At 55.1% G+C, this 18,511-nt stretch overlaps 1 protein-coding gene across 3 annotated transcripts; it reads right to left on the reverse strand.

The window, feature by feature from the left end:
* Positions 1–3,278: 3,278 nt before the first annotated feature.
* On the reverse strand, positions 3,279–18,420 carry CFAP251 (cilia and flagella associated protein 251). Of its 3 annotated transcripts, none has more exons than XM_083804257.1 (19): positions 17,983–18,420; positions 17,178–17,390; positions 16,165–16,542; positions 15,844–15,984; positions 15,456–15,565; positions 15,140–15,248; positions 14,708–14,788; positions 14,495–14,572; positions 14,102–14,146; positions 13,622–13,839; positions 12,715–12,900; positions 11,041–11,288; positions 10,808–10,956; positions 10,391–10,564; positions 9,933–10,117; positions 9,299–9,413; positions 8,735–8,898; positions 6,243–6,386; positions 3,279–3,416 (listed from the first exon to the last, which is right to left on the reverse strand). In XM_083804257.1, the coding sequence occupies exons 2-18, from the start codon at positions 17,256–17,258 to the stop codon at positions 6,278–6,280; spliced, it is 2,571 nt and encodes an 856-aa protein (XP_083660383.1). In that variant the 5' UTR covers positions 17,259–17,390; positions 17,983–18,420; the 3' UTR covers positions 3,279–3,416; positions 6,243–6,277. The 3 variants fall into 3 exon arrangements, 2 of the variants coding, with proteins under 2 accessions (XP_083660383.1, XP_083660384.1); XR_014573610.1 differs by lacking the exon at positions 3,279–3,416 and adding an exon at positions 6,597–6,687 and having other exon boundaries at positions 6,338–6,386; positions 9,299–9,409; XM_083804258.1 differs by lacking the exon at positions 3,279–3,416 and having other exon boundaries at positions 6,249–6,386; positions 9,299–9,409.
* Between the last annotated feature and the right edge of the window lie 91 nt (positions 18,421–18,511).

Genomic DNA, 18,511 nt, shown 5'->3' on the forward strand with positions numbered 1-18,511 from the left:
GTAAATGGACAGTTACCTGCGCACCCGGTGTGGGACTTGGTTAACTCACCCCCAGCGCACACCTTTGTGCTAATTGCACAGCCGCGGATACTTGCAGAGTGCATAACTGCAATCTCTTGTTTAACAAACATTGCCACTGAGAGGAACGCTTCTCGAGGCCCTACATTATTATTCAAATTGATGCTGAGGATGATGTAAAGAAGGAAGCGTGTTCAACAGCACTTCACTGATCTTTCTACAGCAACTTATACCAGCCTCATTATGCTGTTTATACAAACACTGTAAGATGCTGTCCCATTGGTATTGCACTTCTAATCGGAGCTACTACTTTCAGAAAGGAAACCAAAGTTTCAAAGGCCAAAAGGGAAACCCGGTTTCAATGTATATTACAGCGTTCCTTGCATCACCGAAGTCTGGTGGTTTTGTCTGTGTAATTACAAACCCAGTCTAGCCTGTCCAAGCATTCTGTACAGGACATTTATCAACGTATATAATCAATACAATACTTTTATATTGCTATTTTGCTGTCTGTTTATTTTACAAATAAATACCCTCTTAACATAATGGAAATAGACTGCATCTGGCATAAACCCACCCTGAAATAAGTTCTAGGAAGGCTCTAGCCAAGGATAGAGGTGATCTGTGCAAAAAGACAGTGCAGCAACCATGGTGTCGCTCTTTACAGACTTTAGTTTGTGACCTTTAGTTTTTAATAAACATAGAATATAAATTTCACAGATACTTGAGGAGAGGATGTTGGAAAGTGGGAACAAGTAGAAAACTGTGGCAGCTACAATTTTGAGTCTTCACAGATCAACTATTCATTGATTTTTACTGTTCTTTTCTCTGGCTCGGCAATAGGTAAGCCAAGAATGTCAGCAGTGAACCTCTCTGCTGTGATTTCCTCTGGAATTTCTTCTCCAGTCAAAGCTGCTGCACCTGGAGAGCAGTAACAACAACACAAAACACACAACAGCAATGTAAAAATGGCATTCCAGAACAGTAATACTTGTAAGTCGCAGTGAGCGGATGGAATGCTTTTAACGATGTATGGAGTAATCATAAAGTATTGGCTTACTAGCTTAACACTTTATACATTCTTATCGGGGAAAAACTGCTAAATGTGTGAGGCTGAATCACCTTGCAGTACATACAGACTGCAGAAGAGCCAAGGGACCAGACAATTTTTACACTCCATCGGTTTGACATGATTCTGGGATCCTCAGGCACCCAGGGACTGCAGTCGGTGTGCGGTGCCAGGTGGTTGCTGCACGGCACACAGCTGCTGCCAGCAGCTCACCAGGCGCTGTTCTAGACTGGTGGGGACTGGGACGTGAGCTGCACAAAGCATGGTGCTCATCAGCAGTCCCAATGACAATGGGCAGAGCGACGTGGGTGAAATCAGCGCTGTGATTCACTGCTCTAGACCGGTGTAGGATGGGACATTAACCGTACACAAACATGGTTATTATCAAGAGTTCTGTTACAGTGGGCATTGCAGCCTGGGTGAAGTCAACACTGTAATTTGCATAGTGCAGGATTCCTTTTTGCCTGTGGACTTTGGCGTGTAAACCTTCCACTCTGTGTCTCCAGTTCTGGTTCCAAGCCAGCAGACAAAGAGCAATGCAATCCTGTCAGGTCTCAGTTACATTTCATTGTTCATTTATTTTCAGAGACACCAATGTAACTGTTGCATGGACGAAGGACAATCTACGGCTCTATGACTATTCTTGCAATCCCATCTCAGCGTTTTTGACAGCTCTTGGCCTAACAGGGTAATGGGCTTGCAATTTAAATTACTCTGTTTGGGAAGTGAAGCAATCCTGCCTCTGTGCAGTGCAGAATGCTAATCCCGTACCTGAGGGATCGCACGTGTCCAGGTCAGATCTTCCTCCCTCTGAATGCCTGCCCAGCAGGGCGGTCAGACACTGTGCCAGCTCGTCCTCCGTCATATGCTCTCCTGTATGCGATAAAGTAAAACAAGCCTCTTGGGTTACGGTGTCATTAGCACAAAAAACAGAAGACAACTCAAACAAGAACGATGTACAAACAAAAAAGGGTAGTTTGGAAGGGCACTTGGCTTCTCTGAGACATGGGCCACATCACCGATCAGAACACATGATTCCAACACAGGAAAATGTTGATCCCAAGGAAAATGGTTCCCCTATCTTGCATGCATTTGGGGCAAAAATGCCTATCAAAGGGAGAGAATCTGATGCAGATGGCTCTTTAGGCTATGTTGCACTTGCAGGAGCCTGAGCTGCTGTTCCCACTGAATGCCTGGCCCAGGACAGACCACAGACCAGGTAGCTCTGTGCCTGGGGCTGTAGTCATTTCTGCACAGAGGAGGAAGAGGATGGTACAGGAAAGTTTTATTCTAATATCCTGGGATTAAGCGAACATAGCGCTTGTTCCCAGCTTGTGGTTGGCTTGTACCCTGAAGCATAAGGTTATAGATTTGTTATGAAACTGTTCTATCCTGTCTAATTATCTATTTATGGATGTTCACAGCATCCATATAAATAACTAACCTTTCTCACATTGCTTGAATCCTCGTTTCCCACAGATCTTTGTGGCCAGGAGTTTTACTGGGTGCTTTGCTAAGTAAAACAGCATTTTCCTCTACCTGTTTTAGTGCTCAGCTGCACTAAAAGCTCCCTGTTTTGACAGCAGGAGCAAGACAATAGCAGCATGTAATTTACCACTCTAGCGTTGGCCATAAGTACGTTTTTACATGCCTTTACAGTGTTCCCTCTGATTGAGATGAACGAAACCATCCCATCTTTTCAGATTTCATACCTAGCTTCAGTCCAAGACTCCGACCAATTTCATCCCTCCTCTCTTGTCACCCTCTTTTCCTGCTTTTTACAACCTGTCTGGAAACTGTGTGGGGAATGGTAATTCAGATAAGGGTATACTGGAGGAAGGATACGGTTTGCCAAGATCCATACTCATCGTTTGACAGAAAACATCCTTCAGACCATCAGAAATTTCCAGAGCAGCAAAAGAAGTGCAGCTGAGACAACAGACGTGATTATTCAGTTTAAAATCCTAAGGCAGGTGGCTCCCCACGCCTGCCCTGGTTACCAAGCTATAGTTCCAGATTAATTTTTTGCTGCAGTGAATACATTCTGAAATTGAAGACAGAACTAGCAAGCATAAAACTAATATTAGAAAAATAACTCACCTCTGCACTGAAGCAGCAACAGTAAGTCTCCCCTGTCAATAACTTTGTCTCCATTCTCATTGTCATAACCAAGAACCTGAAACGCTCGCCGTATGGTTTTCATTGACAAGCCAAATGCAGGCCGATGATTTATATAAAGTTTGATAAAATCCCCTAAATTGATTTTTGTCACTTGTTCTCCAGTGTCCACATACTCGCTGAATTTTACTTCATTTATCATTTCTTCGATCTACAGATGAAGGCAAGAGGGATAGTTAGACATTTGCTTTTTGGAGAGCATCGGGACGGCTTCTGATCCCCCAAATGGCGCCGCAGGTGTCACGGCAGATCCCAGCAGTGCAGTAGTGCTCAGCAGCTGAGGATGGACCCAGCTAATGGTCACGGGCTCGTTGTTAAGACAATTTCAGCTAAAGACGGGTGTAGCAGATGCATAATCATTTTGGATTTCCTCTATTTGCTGTTGTGATAGCTCTCAGTGGTGCCAATGGAGTTGCTCTAGATTTACGCAAGTATAAGTGAGCTGTTTCTGCTCCAAATTACATTAATGCTAACAGCGTAAATCCTGCAGCACTCTGCCATATCTGTCCCTCTCAGATAAGCACGTTGCCCAGGAAGCTGCATGTTACCGCTGCGAGAAGGGGAAGAAACCGTCCCCAGGGGCTGCATGGCGAGGGCTCCCCGTGACTTTGCAGCTGTCCGCAGTACCCTTGCTGCAGCTGTGTCTGCGCTCTGGGGACAGCGGGCAGGCAACCCGCAGAGCAGTAAATATACCAGCCTGCTACAAAAATACGTGCACACAACTCCTGACACAACCAGGCTGCACAAGGGACCTCCACACCCCAGCAGACACCAGCAAACTCTGCCACGGCACGGGACAATTCTGAAACTTGCTTGTGCCACACACCGGCCGTGCTGGGTGCCCGCGGTTTTCCTGAGGCCCGGCGTTGTTTGTCAGCCCAGCTGGCAGCATGCCTGTGGGTCCGACGGGCAGCTCCTGCTCCCTGCCCTCTGTGCCCTCGTGTCCCGAAGCGCAGCCCCTCGCATAGACACAGGCAGCGAAGAAGCACCAGGAGCTTTCCCCGTGCCGGCACACACCGTGCGTGCATCCCCCCCGGGGAGGGAAGCTGATGCAAGACCTCCCCGGGGAGGACGCTGCGTTCAGCCTTTGTCCTCGTGTCACAAGTTTTTCCACTGAATGAAGCCCAGGGAAGGGGGAAATCTTAGCCTTATGTTTTCCCTGTAGTGAATGCCGTGCCAGGCGAGAACAGTCAATTTGACTCAGCTCTGGCTGATCTGGGATTAGGTTTTTTATCAGCCCCACTGAACTACAGACAAAAACACCAATTCCCCAAAGCCTCGCTACTCAGCCCAAGCTGTTTTTTCTCCCTCCTGCTTTTCCTTTATTAAAATACTCCGGAGAGAGATGGACATTCTGCATTTTAATACTGTCCTGCCTGCTTTGAGAAGCAGATTGTAGGTTGCCTGCTTTCCCAGCAGCTTAGCACCTCTTTCCACGCCTGAAACGCTGCTGTGATTTTGATTTGGGGGGGGGGGGGGGTTAACGGTTATTCTTCCGGAGACATTTCTTGGAGGAATACGTTTTCTCTGTCCCCAAGAGGCAAAAATGCAATGAGCCAAGGAGAAGCTCTAACAAAGCACCAGGGAATAACACCGCAGCCTGACACAAGGACAAAGCAGTCCCAGCTTGGAGGAATGTTCTGGGGGTGCCGGGGCTCCAAAGCAAGCCTGCTGCGGGCTCCCTGGCAGGGACACGGCCGGGCAGATGGGATGGCACCGACCTGCAGCACCGGGGGGTCCGGCACAGTCGGCGGAGACGCAGGCAGCCACCCCCACGGAAAGCCGAAGGGAGTGCGGCGACGTGCTGCTTCCCTTGGGAGAACCCCTCCTGCGCTGAAGGGCTGTATCTGGTGCTAGGAGGTTGTTATTTAAATCTCCTTGCATCAGATTCTGTAATTATTTTTTTTTTTGGATGCGTTTTAATTGCCCTTTTGCCAGGTTACAAATGAGGTCTGTATACAACGCAATCGGCCTCGTAGAAAAAGCTACAAAGGGAGAAGCAGCAGCACCCTTATTAAATCACTTGTCGTTGCCTGCTGTAAAATTTGAAGCTAAAAAGCTCTTAAGAAATGTTTGATAGGAAGTTCCTCTGCTGCAACCTCAAAGGCAAGCTCAGAGAGAGCTTCTGCAGAGTTTATCAGTTATGAAAGAGCTTTACGTTCCGTGGGAATAAAAGCTGCTGGCTCCATCTAAAACCGTTCTTTCATCAGCCCGAGACAGAACAAGAAAAAGAGGCTCTGTCGACATCCCAAAAGCACGGAGCTGGGCACTCCCACCCGCAGCAGTAGTGCGTGGAGCATGCTCTGGCTATCTCCTCCCAGACTGGGTTCACCCATAACCAAGAAGCACAGAAGTTCAGACTCTCCTGGAAGTCGGAGGGCCCAAAGCACAACATTGCCTGCACACAAGGTACTTTAGCCTAAGGGCTATGGAAAGCTGGAGACTTGTGCCTTGGGAGCCAAAGGAAGACTCACAGAAGCACGGAAGCAGAGGACAGCTGAAGTTGGGACTCTGGAGGTCATCTGGTCCAACCTCCCCCCACAAGCAGGTTGCCCAGGACCATGGCCAGCTTGTCCACAATGTCATTCCTCAGCTTTCTCAGTTCATCCTCTGAAACCCAGCTCTCTACAGAGGTGTTGGCTGTGGGGTTTGGGGCTCGGGGCACTCAGCCTGACCCCGAGGGCACCTTTGGGTGAGAGTTTCTGAACTCTCAGGCTCCAGGTCTGTCCAGCCTACCCCTGCAGCTGTCCAGCTCTTCAGTGACAAGCCATTGCTGTTTTAGAAATGTGCTGCCGGATTCTGATCGCTACAATACTGATGCAGACCAAGCTAAAGACATTTAAACCAGCAGATACGCCCTGCAGCCATCCAGCATGGCAAAGGTCTGAATCTGGCCCTCAGGCTGCTCAGTGAATGCAATCATTCTTGCTCTCTCTTTTTTTTTTTTTTTAAATAATAATAAAAACAACTGACAAACCTCTTCCTCTGATGGATAAAATCCCATTGCTCTCATTACAGAAGGAATTTCCTCCAAGGGAATATGCGTTGACACCTGTCTGGTCTCCAGCGTGTCGATGCCTTGGCTGCGCAGCTGCACATAGTAGAAATAGTCTTCCAGCTCCTGCGAGGGATTCAAACGAGACACTGTAGGGTTCAGTGACCAACAGGCGAGGGAGATAAGGCTTCTTTTAAGGTTCGCTAACAGGCGTATCAATGAGACCGCTGTTAAAGGCGATCTGGACAAAAAACTAAAGAAATGTCAGGCCTGTATAAATGAATCTTAAACTCCAACCAGATGTTGCTGCGCAGCAGTCACGGTGAGCACAATTACCCTGAAGAATTCGCCTTCTCGGCCACCCTCCAGCAGGCTGTAGAACGGGACCAGGTCCTCCCCACCCAGGGACGCAACAGCCTCCAAGGCACTGGCACGGGCAGAGAAAAGAAGGTGCAAGAAGGGTTCACGCGGGGGGAGATTTCTCATTTCCCTTTCTAGCCATTGTTCAGAGACACTTTCGATAAATAAATAAAATCCCCCGGCCTCAGAATGCAGGAAGGAGAAGCATTGCCTTGAACCGTGTGCGGTTTCATCATCAGCCTGCACTTCTACAGCATATTTCGTACCCAGGTTTTACATACAATAGCACAGTGTGGGAATTAATTATTCCTGAATGGCCCTCTTGTTTGGGGGAACGAGCGTGGGGCTGGGAGCCAGCAGCTTTTCCATGGGCTCGAGCTGGGTGTCTGGCATTTAGCTTTCCTGCTTCCTTATAGAGACATTGAGGGAGACGAATTAGCTAGATCAGCATTTTGAACGTGCGGGGCGCCGGGACTCGGTGTGTGCAAGAAACCACACAAAGCCAGCTCCCTGTCCCTCGCTCCAACACGTCCTTCCCCGACAGCTCAGCGCAACCCCTTACGCTGCGAGCGCGAGCGGCGGTGCCACAGGTGCAGCCCACGTTAAACGGACGCAGCGCCTCGCCGTTTCCATTCCCAGGCAGCTGGAGCCAGAAGGATCGCCTCGGTTTGTGCAGATGAAGGAGGGAACGGAGCCTGGCAGCACCATCTCGGCATAGCGTTGCCGCACAACACCCCGCGCCCGCAGCAGGGCTGCAGCTTCGATGCACACCTCTGTTGCGCTGCTTCCGCGCGGTTTTTGCAAGCCTGGTGCTTTTTTTTTTTTTTCATAATTAAGTTATTTGGGTATTAAACACAGTGGAGATGCACAAGATGCCAGGAGCAGCAATAAAATGATAATTAGCTCATCAAGAGCTCCGCTCCAAAAACAAATTACACAGAAATTCAATGTTGCCTGGACTCCGGCCAACCATTATAAAGACGGATCATTTATATTCTATTGCCTTCCTTAAAATGTCGCTTATTCTGACCCCCGACTGCTTAAGCCACACAAAGTGGAAAAGCAAATAAATAAGCCCATTGCTTTCCCACCCAGGTTTCATTGTTCTGGCACACGGAGGTGAGCGAGCTCAGCACCCTCCTGGCTCTGCGCTGCGCGGGCAGTACCTGCAGGAGCCGTTTACACAGGACCACTGCGTGCTAAGCCATGAAACGTGCCTCCTAGGAAGATGAGGGGCGTTTCACAGGGGCAGCACACCCCAAAAACAGGAGGCCACATGGCTCTCCCAGCTGTTGCTCCCTTCCAATGTGCGTGCATGCACTGGGTGCTTGCAGCGAGCCCTCTGCCAGTGTCCATGTTGCAGCAAGCTTCATTCCTTGGCGTGCCGAGCAATGGTATCCAGCTCCTGCCACATGGGACCTCCAGGAGCACACGTCCCTCGGGCCAGGACCCGCCTGGCAGGCCACAAGGGGCCACACACCCTGGCAAGGGCAGAGGAAACCTGGCAGAGGATCTCGGGGCTGGCACGCTGGGCCGGAGCCCGGGATGCCTCAGGAGCAAAGCAGCCTTGGCTCCTTCAGCCGTCCCGTTTACTGCAGTCCGTTTGCTCGTGTAAGCAGAGCTTTATAGGATTACGGTGGCTTGTCCTAAATCCAGCCTTCAAATGCAGTGGGGATTTCCTCGCAAATGCTGGCCTATCCCATTTGGAGAGCAGACTTTTTTGTATCGGCTGTGGCCCCGTACACTCCTCCTGCAGCTCCTCCTGATCCCCTAACCAGATAATCCCTATCCCAGCAGCCAGACTCTCACAAGACCAGAAATCCCTCAATTTCTTGGCATTTGGATACCATTTCCCAGGCTGGAGAATTTTATAGGCGCTCATTTACTGCACCCCCTGTGTAGCATGTGAGCCATCTCTGCATGGCTGATGCAAAGAGAGGGAAGAGAAATAGCTGGGAGACCTGGCTTTAGCTGCTCCGGACACCAACAGAGACCTTCCAGGACAAAAGCCCCATTCTCAGTGTAAACTCTGGGAAACATTAGCTTCAGCTGTGCTGGCCAAGCAGCTGTGGAAAGCCACGACAAGACTCCCTTCTCCTCCCTGTGGTACTCACTTCAGGTTCACCTCCCATTTCAGAACAGTGCGGTCGTTCCCCCCCGCCGTAAAGACGTAGCGCCCGTCGTAGGAGCAGGCCAGGTCCGAGACGCCATCTGGGTGGCAAATGAAAGCTGAGGACTTGTGGGGGTTGCCATCGACAGGCAAAATCTGCAGGCCCACCTGCAAGGGAAGAGGAGGAGGTGAGGGCTGGGGCTCCCGCAGGAAGGCCAGAGCAGCCGGTGCACGATTTGCTCTGCAGTGACATTCCCCCGGTGACTGTCACCTCTACACCAGCCCTTGCCCCAAACAAGGAGTTTTTAAGTGTCTCCACTCTTTAGTAGTTCACTTCTCCTGGCTCTGCGAGGGCAGGTTCCCTTCATCCCCCTGGCCAAGCCAGGAGTGCTCCAAAATCACAGAATCACAGAATTGTAGGGGTTGGAAGGGACCTCAAGAGATCATCGGGTCCAAACCCCAAACTCCCTGGATAGATATAAATATAAAAAATACTATAAAAAATAAAAATACTCCCTGTAAGATATAAAAATATTCCCTGTAAGAGTAGAAATGTGGGGCTCCCTACCTTGTCCTGTGTAATGTAGGCCAGATAGCATTTCTGGGGCTCCGTAGTGCTCCTTGTTGGGAGGATTTGTATCTTCTCCAGCGGGGAGCCATAGGTTGGTCCCAGAAGGGTCTTTCTAAAGGCAAACAACATTGCCACCCATTCTAGGGCTCACAAAAACATTTTCCCCCTCTGAACGGCTGTGGTGCATGAGGATGGGTGAATAAGGGGAGGTGTGGGTGCAAAGGCTCTGTGATACCCACTGAGAGCACAGGATCGCACAGGATCCCTGTCCAGAAGGGACCACACCGGGGCTAAGAGAGGAATTTAGTGCTCAGGGATCAGTCCCTGGGCTTTGCTGATCCTGTGGGCTCCTATCTCCTCAGCTGATGCCCAGCCGATGAGTCTCAAGTCCAACGTGCTGGGCAGACCGAGACCCAGCTGCAGCCACAGCCTTCCTAGACTGCCACGTTTGTGAGGAGCAGAGCAGACACAAGAGTGGAGCAGCCCTGGGGCCCTGCAGCCACCCCACCATCTGCATCACGGATGGACAAACACATGCTCATGGGTGGCAGCAGGGCAGAGGAGAACAGAGACTCAGGTTGGGGCTCCCGGGCAGAAGGTGAGGGGGCTTGGGACTGAATCTCCCCCCTACCTGCACATTTTGGTCGTCGTGTTGTAGAGCTTCATTTTGTAGCAGCTGTTGGCCGTGAGGATAAAGGACTCGGTGCCGAACTGGGGGTACCAGGCCAAGCACAGGGGCACGGCAACCTGCTCTACCCGGTCCCTGTGCGAGATCACCAGCCGGTCCTTGCTGCTGCTGCTCAGGTCGTATTCCACCTGGAGGGAAGACAAGGAAGCACGGCGATCTGCCAGCATCCTGGACCTGGAGGATTAACTGGATCTAGCGGCCGTTGCAGCATCCGGGGAGAGCAGCCCGCAGAGCAGAGGCTCATCTCCAAAACCCGGGCAGATCTGCCTCGAGGTCAGGCTGACAAACAGCCGGTGGGGAGAGACACGGAGCTGCAGAACCACAGGCTCTCACCCTCTCTTGTCCAGCCAGGACTTCGACCACAACGCCCCGCTGCCCTTCAGGCTCTCCCATCCACGTACCAGCTGCCGGTCCTCCCCGAGGCTCAGGAGCCGGGGCTCGTTGCTGTCCAGCTGGACCCCGAACAGGATGCTCCGGATGGGTTTGTAGTGGGAGTGGAGCCCTGCCAGGTGTTCCCAGCATCTCTGCCCATTTTGCAGGACTCTTCTGTAAACAGTCACCGCATATTTCTCGTCCTGGAACGAGAGCATGAAGGTCAACGTGCCACAGTCCCCCCGGGCACATCCCCTGGCTGGCAGCAGGCAGCTGCATGTTTCCCCTTGGGGCTTATGCCAGCCCTGCCAGCTCTGCAGCCCCCCCAGAGGGTGAGGGTGGCTGCCCCGAGGAAGCACTGGGGCAGACAGCTCCAAATCGGGCAGCTGCATGTGGCAATCCCAGCTCCCGGGAGCCGTGCTTTGGAGAGGACCGAGCGGGCTTACAGCGGTTGCGAGGTACTTGGAGTCGTGGGAGAAGCTGACGTGAGTCACGGCGCCCCGCGAGAACCTGAAGGCTTCACAGCAGGACTGAAGGGAAATGGCGTCGAGGATGTACACGCTTCCATCAGTGAAGCCGGCGGCCAGAAAGCAACCTGCAAAGCCCACCAGAAAACAATCCCAACACGCTCCCTCCTTTGGGAAGCTTGGCACATGCGTACATCACTAGAGCGGGATACCTTCGGGGTCATAGGACAAGCACTGGATGCCGGCCTCAGTAAATATCCTGCTAACGAGGTGCTTGGGCTGCTGGTAGTCCCACACTTTGAGCAGCCCGCAGTGACTGCCCACAGCAAGCAGTGCCTGCCGGGGGTGACAGGCGATGGCAGTTGTTGCCTTCTTGGCCTCTTCCATTACTTTTTCAAAGTTTGTCCCGTCTGTTGCAACATGGAGCACTGTTGCATCAGAGGTTGAAAGGATAAAGTTCCTGTTTAGTGAGAGAAACAAAATTTGATGAATCAGACTAGCTGGCTCGTGTCCCTCCGAGCGATATTACACAGTCTCTTTTTGTCAACTTAGCAGGACGATCGCTTATGTTTTGCGATACACAGTACGCAGACGCTTGTTGACCTGGAAGGCAGGTGGCACCCTGTGTCTGCGCCCTGGGGAATCTCCACAGGACGACACTGGAGCCAGTTCCCTTTTCTACTTGGGTAGTCAAGTTAGAAGACGAACGCCATCTGGGTAGCTTTTGCCGTTTGCAAGTCACTGGTGTGTGAGATGGACAAACGAGCAATTGAGGGTTCTCTGAATAGTCCTTTCACTTGTCCCCACACCACCACTGTCAGTGGCTGCAAGTTGGCCGTGCTGCCGCAGACGGGGCAGAGGACGGCTCGAGACCCGCGGCGCAGACAGAGCGGCCGTCTGTTCGTCGGCTCGGCCGCGCCAGCTGCAGCGCAGTGAGGACAGTCCCGCCGCCTAAATGGTGACGGGTAAAGCAGGCGACTGAATAATCAGGCAAACAGGACTGAGGACCGAGAGCCTGGGCCCCGCAGAAGGGTCAGGAGAGGACCGTGTGGGGCTGAGGCAGAGGAGCCCAGCCCCGCTGGACGTGCGTGACTGCAGCCACCATTGCTAGCCGGCCCGTGGCCACCGCTGGTTTCTGCTCCTCTGGCCTGGCCTCCGGAGGATGCTGGGCCTCCTGCAGAGGCAGCCAGGCGACAGCAGTCCTTCAGCTTCGCCTTTGGTTTTCTGCCTTTGGTGCTCCCTGGAGCAGCCACGAGTGGCAGGAGCTGCCAGAAAGAGGTGCAAGGTGACATGGAACAACTTGGGAAAACAGGACACTTCCCGGGCACTGTTCCGGGTCGGAGAGGAACCTGTTCCACGTGGCTCTTAGGAAAACACATGCGGCGATGGACATACGCTGCTAGAAGAGTCTCAGCAGGAGCAGTGGCCATATGGTTTGCAGCCCCAGAACAGCATCATCTGTCCCACGGACTTCCTACAGCCCCTCGGGCACCGCCACGTCCCCGCTGGGGCTGCCCCAAGGCCCCAAGCTGCGCCGTGCAGCCCAGCGCTGCACCACCTGGATTATCTCACCCAGCGGTGGTAAAATCTGACTGGAAATAGCCACTGGGGAGGGATTTAAGGCGGGAGGATTAAGGGGCTCAGCAGGAGCTGTGGACTCGGCATTAGCCCTGCCTGGCGTGCCGGCTACGTGACAGAGGAGCTGCGCAGCTCCGTGCCCAGCTGGTTGTCCCTGTGCTGGCATTAACCAACACTTCTCCAGCCTGCACCGAGGCATCGCGCCCGGCTCGTGATCTGAGACGTGCTGGGGCCACCAGTTTGTGGAGGGCACTAGGAAGTGCCCGCAGGGCAGATGCAGAAAGCTGGGTTTATGGGGGGGGGCTCACCCAGTGGTGAAGGGCTGGCTGCCGGCGCTGGAGCAGGCTGAGGCGGCATCAGGAGGCTCAGGAGGGGATTTGGAGAAGGAGATGGAGCAAACGGGCCCCACGCCGCTGTGGCTGTAGCAGGCCAGGAGCTGCAGCTGCCCGTTGTAGAATTTCACCCGGCCTTTCACGTCCCCTGTCACTATGCAGCTGGAGGGAAGGGAAAGCTCTGCGTTAGGGCTCGTGTGCTGAGAGGCACCGTGAGCAGGGTCTGTCCTGCCCTCTGCTCCACCAGTGCAACCCACGGGGCAGGGACACGGAGTGGCCGTGGGGACACGCAGCGCCTGTCCCTGAGCTGTCCTGATGAGGCCCATGGAACACCCTGGAAAGCGTCTGAGCAGCATGCTGATGGAGAACGGCCAAGTATTTGCTGGGTAGAAACAAATCTCTTCCCTTCTGCCTTTTCTCCGCACAAGTGCGTGAGAAGAGCCCCTTATAGACGAGGGCAGCAGCCGCCGGGCTCTGCTGTGACCCTGCCGTGTCCCCAGCGCTGTCCCCAGGGCTGCTCGGAGGCTGCCTGCTCCCTCTGCCGGCAGAGGCCGGGAGGCTGAGAGAGATGTGGCTGGGTCCTCTGCAACCACGGCCAACCTGTGAGGTGCTGGGAGAGCTGGGATCACATTGCCAGGAGGTTTCAACATATATTTTTTTTTCTTACTCAATATAATTTGTTGGGGGGGAAATAGATAAATAAAACCAGGAGCAGCGTCTCATAAATCAGCAGCACTTTCCTGCTTGGATTTGCCTGGTCCTTGCACATGGCCAAGTGTAAAACTGCAGCACTCGCCAGTAGTTCACCACCGTTATCTCTGCCGTTTCTGGGCTGAGGTGCCCGGTTATAGACCCATGGCTACGGACAGCACCGGCTCCTTACCTCTCCAGCACCGTCAGCACCGTAATGCTGCTCCTCTGCATCGGCACCAGCTTGGTGGCCTTCGTGCTGTGTGGCTGGGCCTGCGCCTCCTCGGAGAGGGAGCGGGCACAGGCCGTGTCCCACACCACCAGCTTCCCGGCTGAGGTGCCCGTCAGAGCCTGCGCGTTGTTAAAGTGGAAAGCCGACTGGCTGAAGTGCCCCACCACGCTGTTGAAGGTCTGCAGAGAGAGTGGCGGGGCCACAAGTTAGTCCTGGGCTCTCCAATTTGGTCCCTGCCTGCCCCGAGCTGGGACTACTGCAGACAGCTCTCCTTGCAGGAGTGAGCCCCAGGAGACGATGCTTGTCCCTGCTTGTCCCCCCCCAGGAGACCGAGGGGGACAGGCTGGGGACGTTGCCACGTGTTTAGCAGAGGGGGACAGGATGGAGATGCCGCCAGCAGGAAGGCGAACAGGGGCCATGCGGCCTTCCCCACACGCTCACCTGCTTGGTCAAAGGCGGAGTGCTGTACTGCAGGCCGGCATCACCCTGTGGGGAGAGCAGAATGTGAGTCCCTGTGAGGACAGCCAGCCCATAATGTCACCCTGCACCACCTGCGTGTCCCTTCCCCACCCTCAGCTGGGGACAAGAGATGGGCCCCGGGGCCAGGAAGGCTCCAAGATCCCTCGGAGCATGCAAAACCACCTCTCCCTCCGCCTGCTCCTCTCCCAAAAGCTGACGACCACCACGAAGCTCACAAACGCACACGGGAAACACGGGTGGGAGAGGCTGGGACCGGCCTGGTGCAAGATACAGGCAGGCACCTGGCCCCATGCCACCTTCAGGCCCCCTGGGAGCACGCTGGGTGCTAGAAGAACTCCCCACAGTCCTACTCACCCACAGATAAAATATCACCTGGGTTTTGCTGTTGCTGACAAACTCATAGGGATTTTGGGGGTTAAAAATGACAAAAGCCTGAAATTAAGAGGTGAGAGTCGCATTAATGCCAAGCTGAGCGATGTTCCCTGCTTTATCCTTTCAGGCAAAACTTCGGCATTTATCCAGGCACACCAAACGGAGCGCGGTGGCCCAGGTCCCTGCGGCGCTCACCTGGAGCCCAAATTCAGGCCTCAGCTCTGCGCTGCACACAGGGCTCTCGGTGTGAGACGTCCACCTCCACAGGCAAACTTTCTGTCACAAGGGGGAAACCAGGAGACGTTTGTGGCTTCCTGAGAGCTCCAGGAAGGCCCCAACCTCTGGCTGCAGAGGATTGGGGGGGGGGGGGGGTATAAAAGACTGGAGCAGGATAAACGCAGCATGGCCTGACAGCTTAATTTCAGGAAGCACTGCTACGAATTGCTTCAATGAAAGCACATCAGGAGCTTTTATCCCAAGTTCAGACCTGCTTTCTCAGCTCCGCAGCATGCAGTTTAGTGAAATCCAGCAAAACCCACACAGACCCTCTCTCCTGCCCCCCACCCACAGGAAGAGCCTCCCGGGCACCCATCACACAAAGCACAAAGGCGGCAATATTTTCCTCACCTGCACCCTGCCAGAACTAATGGTCACCAGATACCTCGCGTCCCGGGAGATGGCAATAGCGGCAACCCCACCACCGGGGTGGCTGTCAAAGATGGTGCGCACGGGTATCCTGTGGAGAAAAGCCCTCTGCTCGCCTAAATGTGGGGAGGGGAGGCTGTCTGCAGGCAGGGCGCTGGTGTGGGATTTGAAGCAGCCGGCGCTGGTGCTGAGCATCCTCCCCAGGCCTTCTTCCCAAGCAAAGGGCTCGCCCCCACGCTCCCCCCCAACGACCCAAGGACATGCGGGGCTTTCACGGAGGAGGCTCCCAGCAGCTCACCCCGAGAAGGCGTCCCACACGATGACCAGAGGGTCTGGGCCTCGGTCAGCGGTGGCGACCCAGCGCCGGTCCTCGCTGACGCACAGGCAAGAAATGGCGTTCGCGTGGCCCTGGTTGGGGAAAGAGAGAGGCACCGGGGGGCTCCAGGCCGGCCGCTTGTTTCAAGCATTCATCAGGCTTGGCTGCGGGGATCTCCTCGTTGTCTCTCCCAGGGGTCCTCTGCTCTCCCCCCTCTGTCCCCACTGGGGTTACAGGTGTCCCCGAAGCAGCCAGCGTGCCCACAGCACCCAGGCAGCTACTCCGGCCACGTGCAGGCGGTGGGCACCAGGACGAGGGACAAGGGGAAGGTGCTCGGGATAAAGGGAGAGGAGGGAGCCACGTGCCAGACCTGCAGGTGGTACTGCCGGCCCCCGGGGACGTCGTGGATCACGGCCGTGTGGGAGCAGACGTACAGCAGCACCCGGTCCTCCCCGCCCGCCAGGCTGTGCACGGCCAGGCTGCTGTTGTAGCCCAACGCCCAGGACAGGCTCTGCAGGAAGAGCAGCTCCTGGCTCTTAGCAGTGGGAACAAAACAAGGAAAAAAAAAAAATCCCCCAAAAAGCTCCTGGGAGGAACGGGACGGAGCTAGGCGGGAGAGCTGGGCAGGCCACCACAGTGGCAGGTAGCTCAAGGTGGCACCACGGATGCTCTCCTGCCCGCTGGTACTCACGAGGGGGTGACAGCTGCCCTGCTTGTCCCCCTGGAAGAGCAGACCCGGCTGGGCCACCCACAGCAGGCTGGCAGAGCCATCGTGCTGGTTGCCCTCCCAGCTCCTCTGTTGCTGTTCCTGCTCTCCGTGACCCCCATGAGGGCTGGAGATGGCCCCCGTGGGGTCAGGCAGTGCTGGGGTGGGTTTGGGGGGTCCTTCTGAGCATGGTGTCCCGGTGGCGGTGTCTCCTGGGGCAGTCTTCGATGCAGTCGTGTCCTGCCACCCATCCCAGGTGCTGAACAGGGTTCTTGGGACCCCTGTCCCCAGAGGAGACCGTAGGGGACCCGGCGGTGCATCCCCCGGTGCTCCTTCCTCCTCCTGGGCAGCAGCCACGGGGCCCTTGGAAAGGGAGAGAGGTTTGGGTCCGGGGCAGGAGCCCTTGGGAGGCTTGTTCCACGCCACTTCATCTTCTTTTGGGGCTCCGAATCAGCTTTTGCCTTTTCCCCAGGGCCCCCAGCTTTTCCCGTGTCTCCCATGCAAGGCACAAGCCCGGTTGGATGCTGCAGCCCCGTTGGGTGAGATAAGGTTTCGTTCAGCCCGGGGACGAGGCTGGGGTCACGTAACTCGCCGGCAGCTCAGGTGCTCAGCAAATATTGATGGCTGGGCAGAGGCTATGGGAGCAGGCTCCAGCCCCGCAGAGCTTGTTTAATAACAAAAGTGGGAAAAGGGGGAGCTGAATGGAAACTGCTGCTCACCTCAGCTCTTGAATTTGCTGCTTCAAATCATCATCAGCTGCTGGTAGGGGTGTTTTGGGTCCCATGGGCAGGATTGCACCGAGTGGGATGCAGCCCCATGGGTGCTCCCTTGAGTGCTGGAAACACTGCAGCACAGCCTGCTCTGCCTCCCCAGGGGGTGCTGGTGACAAACTGTGTCCAGGAGAAACCCCCCTGGTGCTGGGGTTGGGGTCTCTGCTTCCACCAGGTCCTGGCCTTAGACCCTGTGCCAGGCACGGCTTGCTGCAGTGTTGCCCTCACCTGCTGGGGCGGCACGGCTGCCTCCTGACGTGTCCGTCCGTCCTGGGACATCCCCTTGGAGGTAGCATCACTCAAGTCCATCCTCAGCTTCGGCCTCCTTCCGAGAAGCCTTCAAAGATTTTCCAGTCTGAAGCCCCAGCTGGAAACCCCCAGCAGGCGGGCTGGACACAGGCACTAAGCCAGGCGGGCAGCCTCTGCGTCTACAGCTCGGCTCTAGGTGGGCACCAGCCACAGAAAAAAACCCTTCAGCCCAAGTCCAGCCCGCTGCAAGGACCCGGTGTCAGGCCAGTGAAGCGCTGGTGTGGCCGGGACGAGTGAGAGTTGCTCTACAGTATTTTAGCACTGCTCTGAACTACGCAGCCTCCCAGGTGCGGCTGCTCAGCGAGCTGGAGTTGGGCACAGAGGGGGACAGGGAACATACGAAGCCGGGAAACGGGTCCCAGAGCCCCCTTCAGCCCCCATAAAGCTCCCGCCGAGCATGAGCCAGGCTGGCACAGCCCCAGCCCGGATCGGGCTCCCTCTCTGCCTGCCTGCTCCGCCGGGCACCGAGGTTTGGTCTCAAATGGGATTTTGCCACCGTCCCTGCACCTGTCTTGGCTTCTTGTGCTCGGCAGCTGGCTCAGCTCCGCCTCACCTCTGGGTTTGAGCCAGCACCGAAGCCCCGGGCACAGGGAGAGCTTTGGGGGCCCCAGGACAACCCCTTCCCCCAGCACCCCACGGGCAGGACCGCTGCTCCGGCACAGCCACGGCCCCACAGGGCTTCCCCGGGCTCCGAGGGACCCCCACCAGCCAGGACCCCGCTCACCGTCACCCCGCCGCCGCGTCTGTTTGCAGCCGACTGCTGTTCCCTGGGCAACGGCTGCAACGGCTGCAGCCAGAGACAGCCTGGAAAGTGCTGGGAGAGGTGGCTCGTCCCCTCCTTGTCCCTTCCATGTCCTCTCCTTGTCCCCACCAGCCCTGACCCCCTGCCCAGAGCACGACCCCCGCAGACGCTCAGCCCCTCGCCCTGCTCAAGCCCAAATCCTAAATCTTGCTCGTGGCTGTCACCAAGTCCCGCCGGCACCGCCAAGCCCCTTGGGGACCGGATCCGTACCTTGCCTGGGGAAGGGGACGAGGGATGAGCCCCGGGTGACAGATGTAACAGCATGTTCACTAGTCCACCATTTCAGATGTGGTTATTAGCATTTATAACAAAATTCCTCACTATGTTTGTTACTTATGCCCACAACTTGCTCACAAAGCACCAGCACTTGCCTGGGCTTTGGCTCCGGAAGGTCAGGGGATCCTGCTTTTAGGACCGTGCAGATCTGCTTTTAACCTACCCAAAATGGCCC

Source organism: Anser anser (genome assembly GCF_964211835.1).
Source record: "Anser anser genome assembly, chromosome: 18".
NCBI lineage: Eukaryota > Metazoa > Chordata > Aves > Anseriformes > Anatidae > Anser > Anser anser.

What these genes read in the sequence shown, in the direction of transcription:
- CFAP251 (XM_083804257.1), bottom strand. Translation starts at nt 17,258, where the DNA reads ATGGACTTGAGTGATGCTACCTCCAAGGGGATGTCCCAGGACGGACGG. An exon ending in GCCGGCAGTACCACCTGCAG is followed by an intron (nt 15,566 to 15,843) that starts GTCTGGCACGTG and finishes TTCCCCAACCAG; the next exon opens with GGCCACGCGAACGCCATTTC. An exon ending in CCAAGTACCTCGCAACCGCT is followed by an intron (nt 10,565 to 10,807) that starts GTAAGCCCGCTC and finishes CTCTCGTTCCAG; the next exon opens with GACGAGAAATATGCGGTGAC.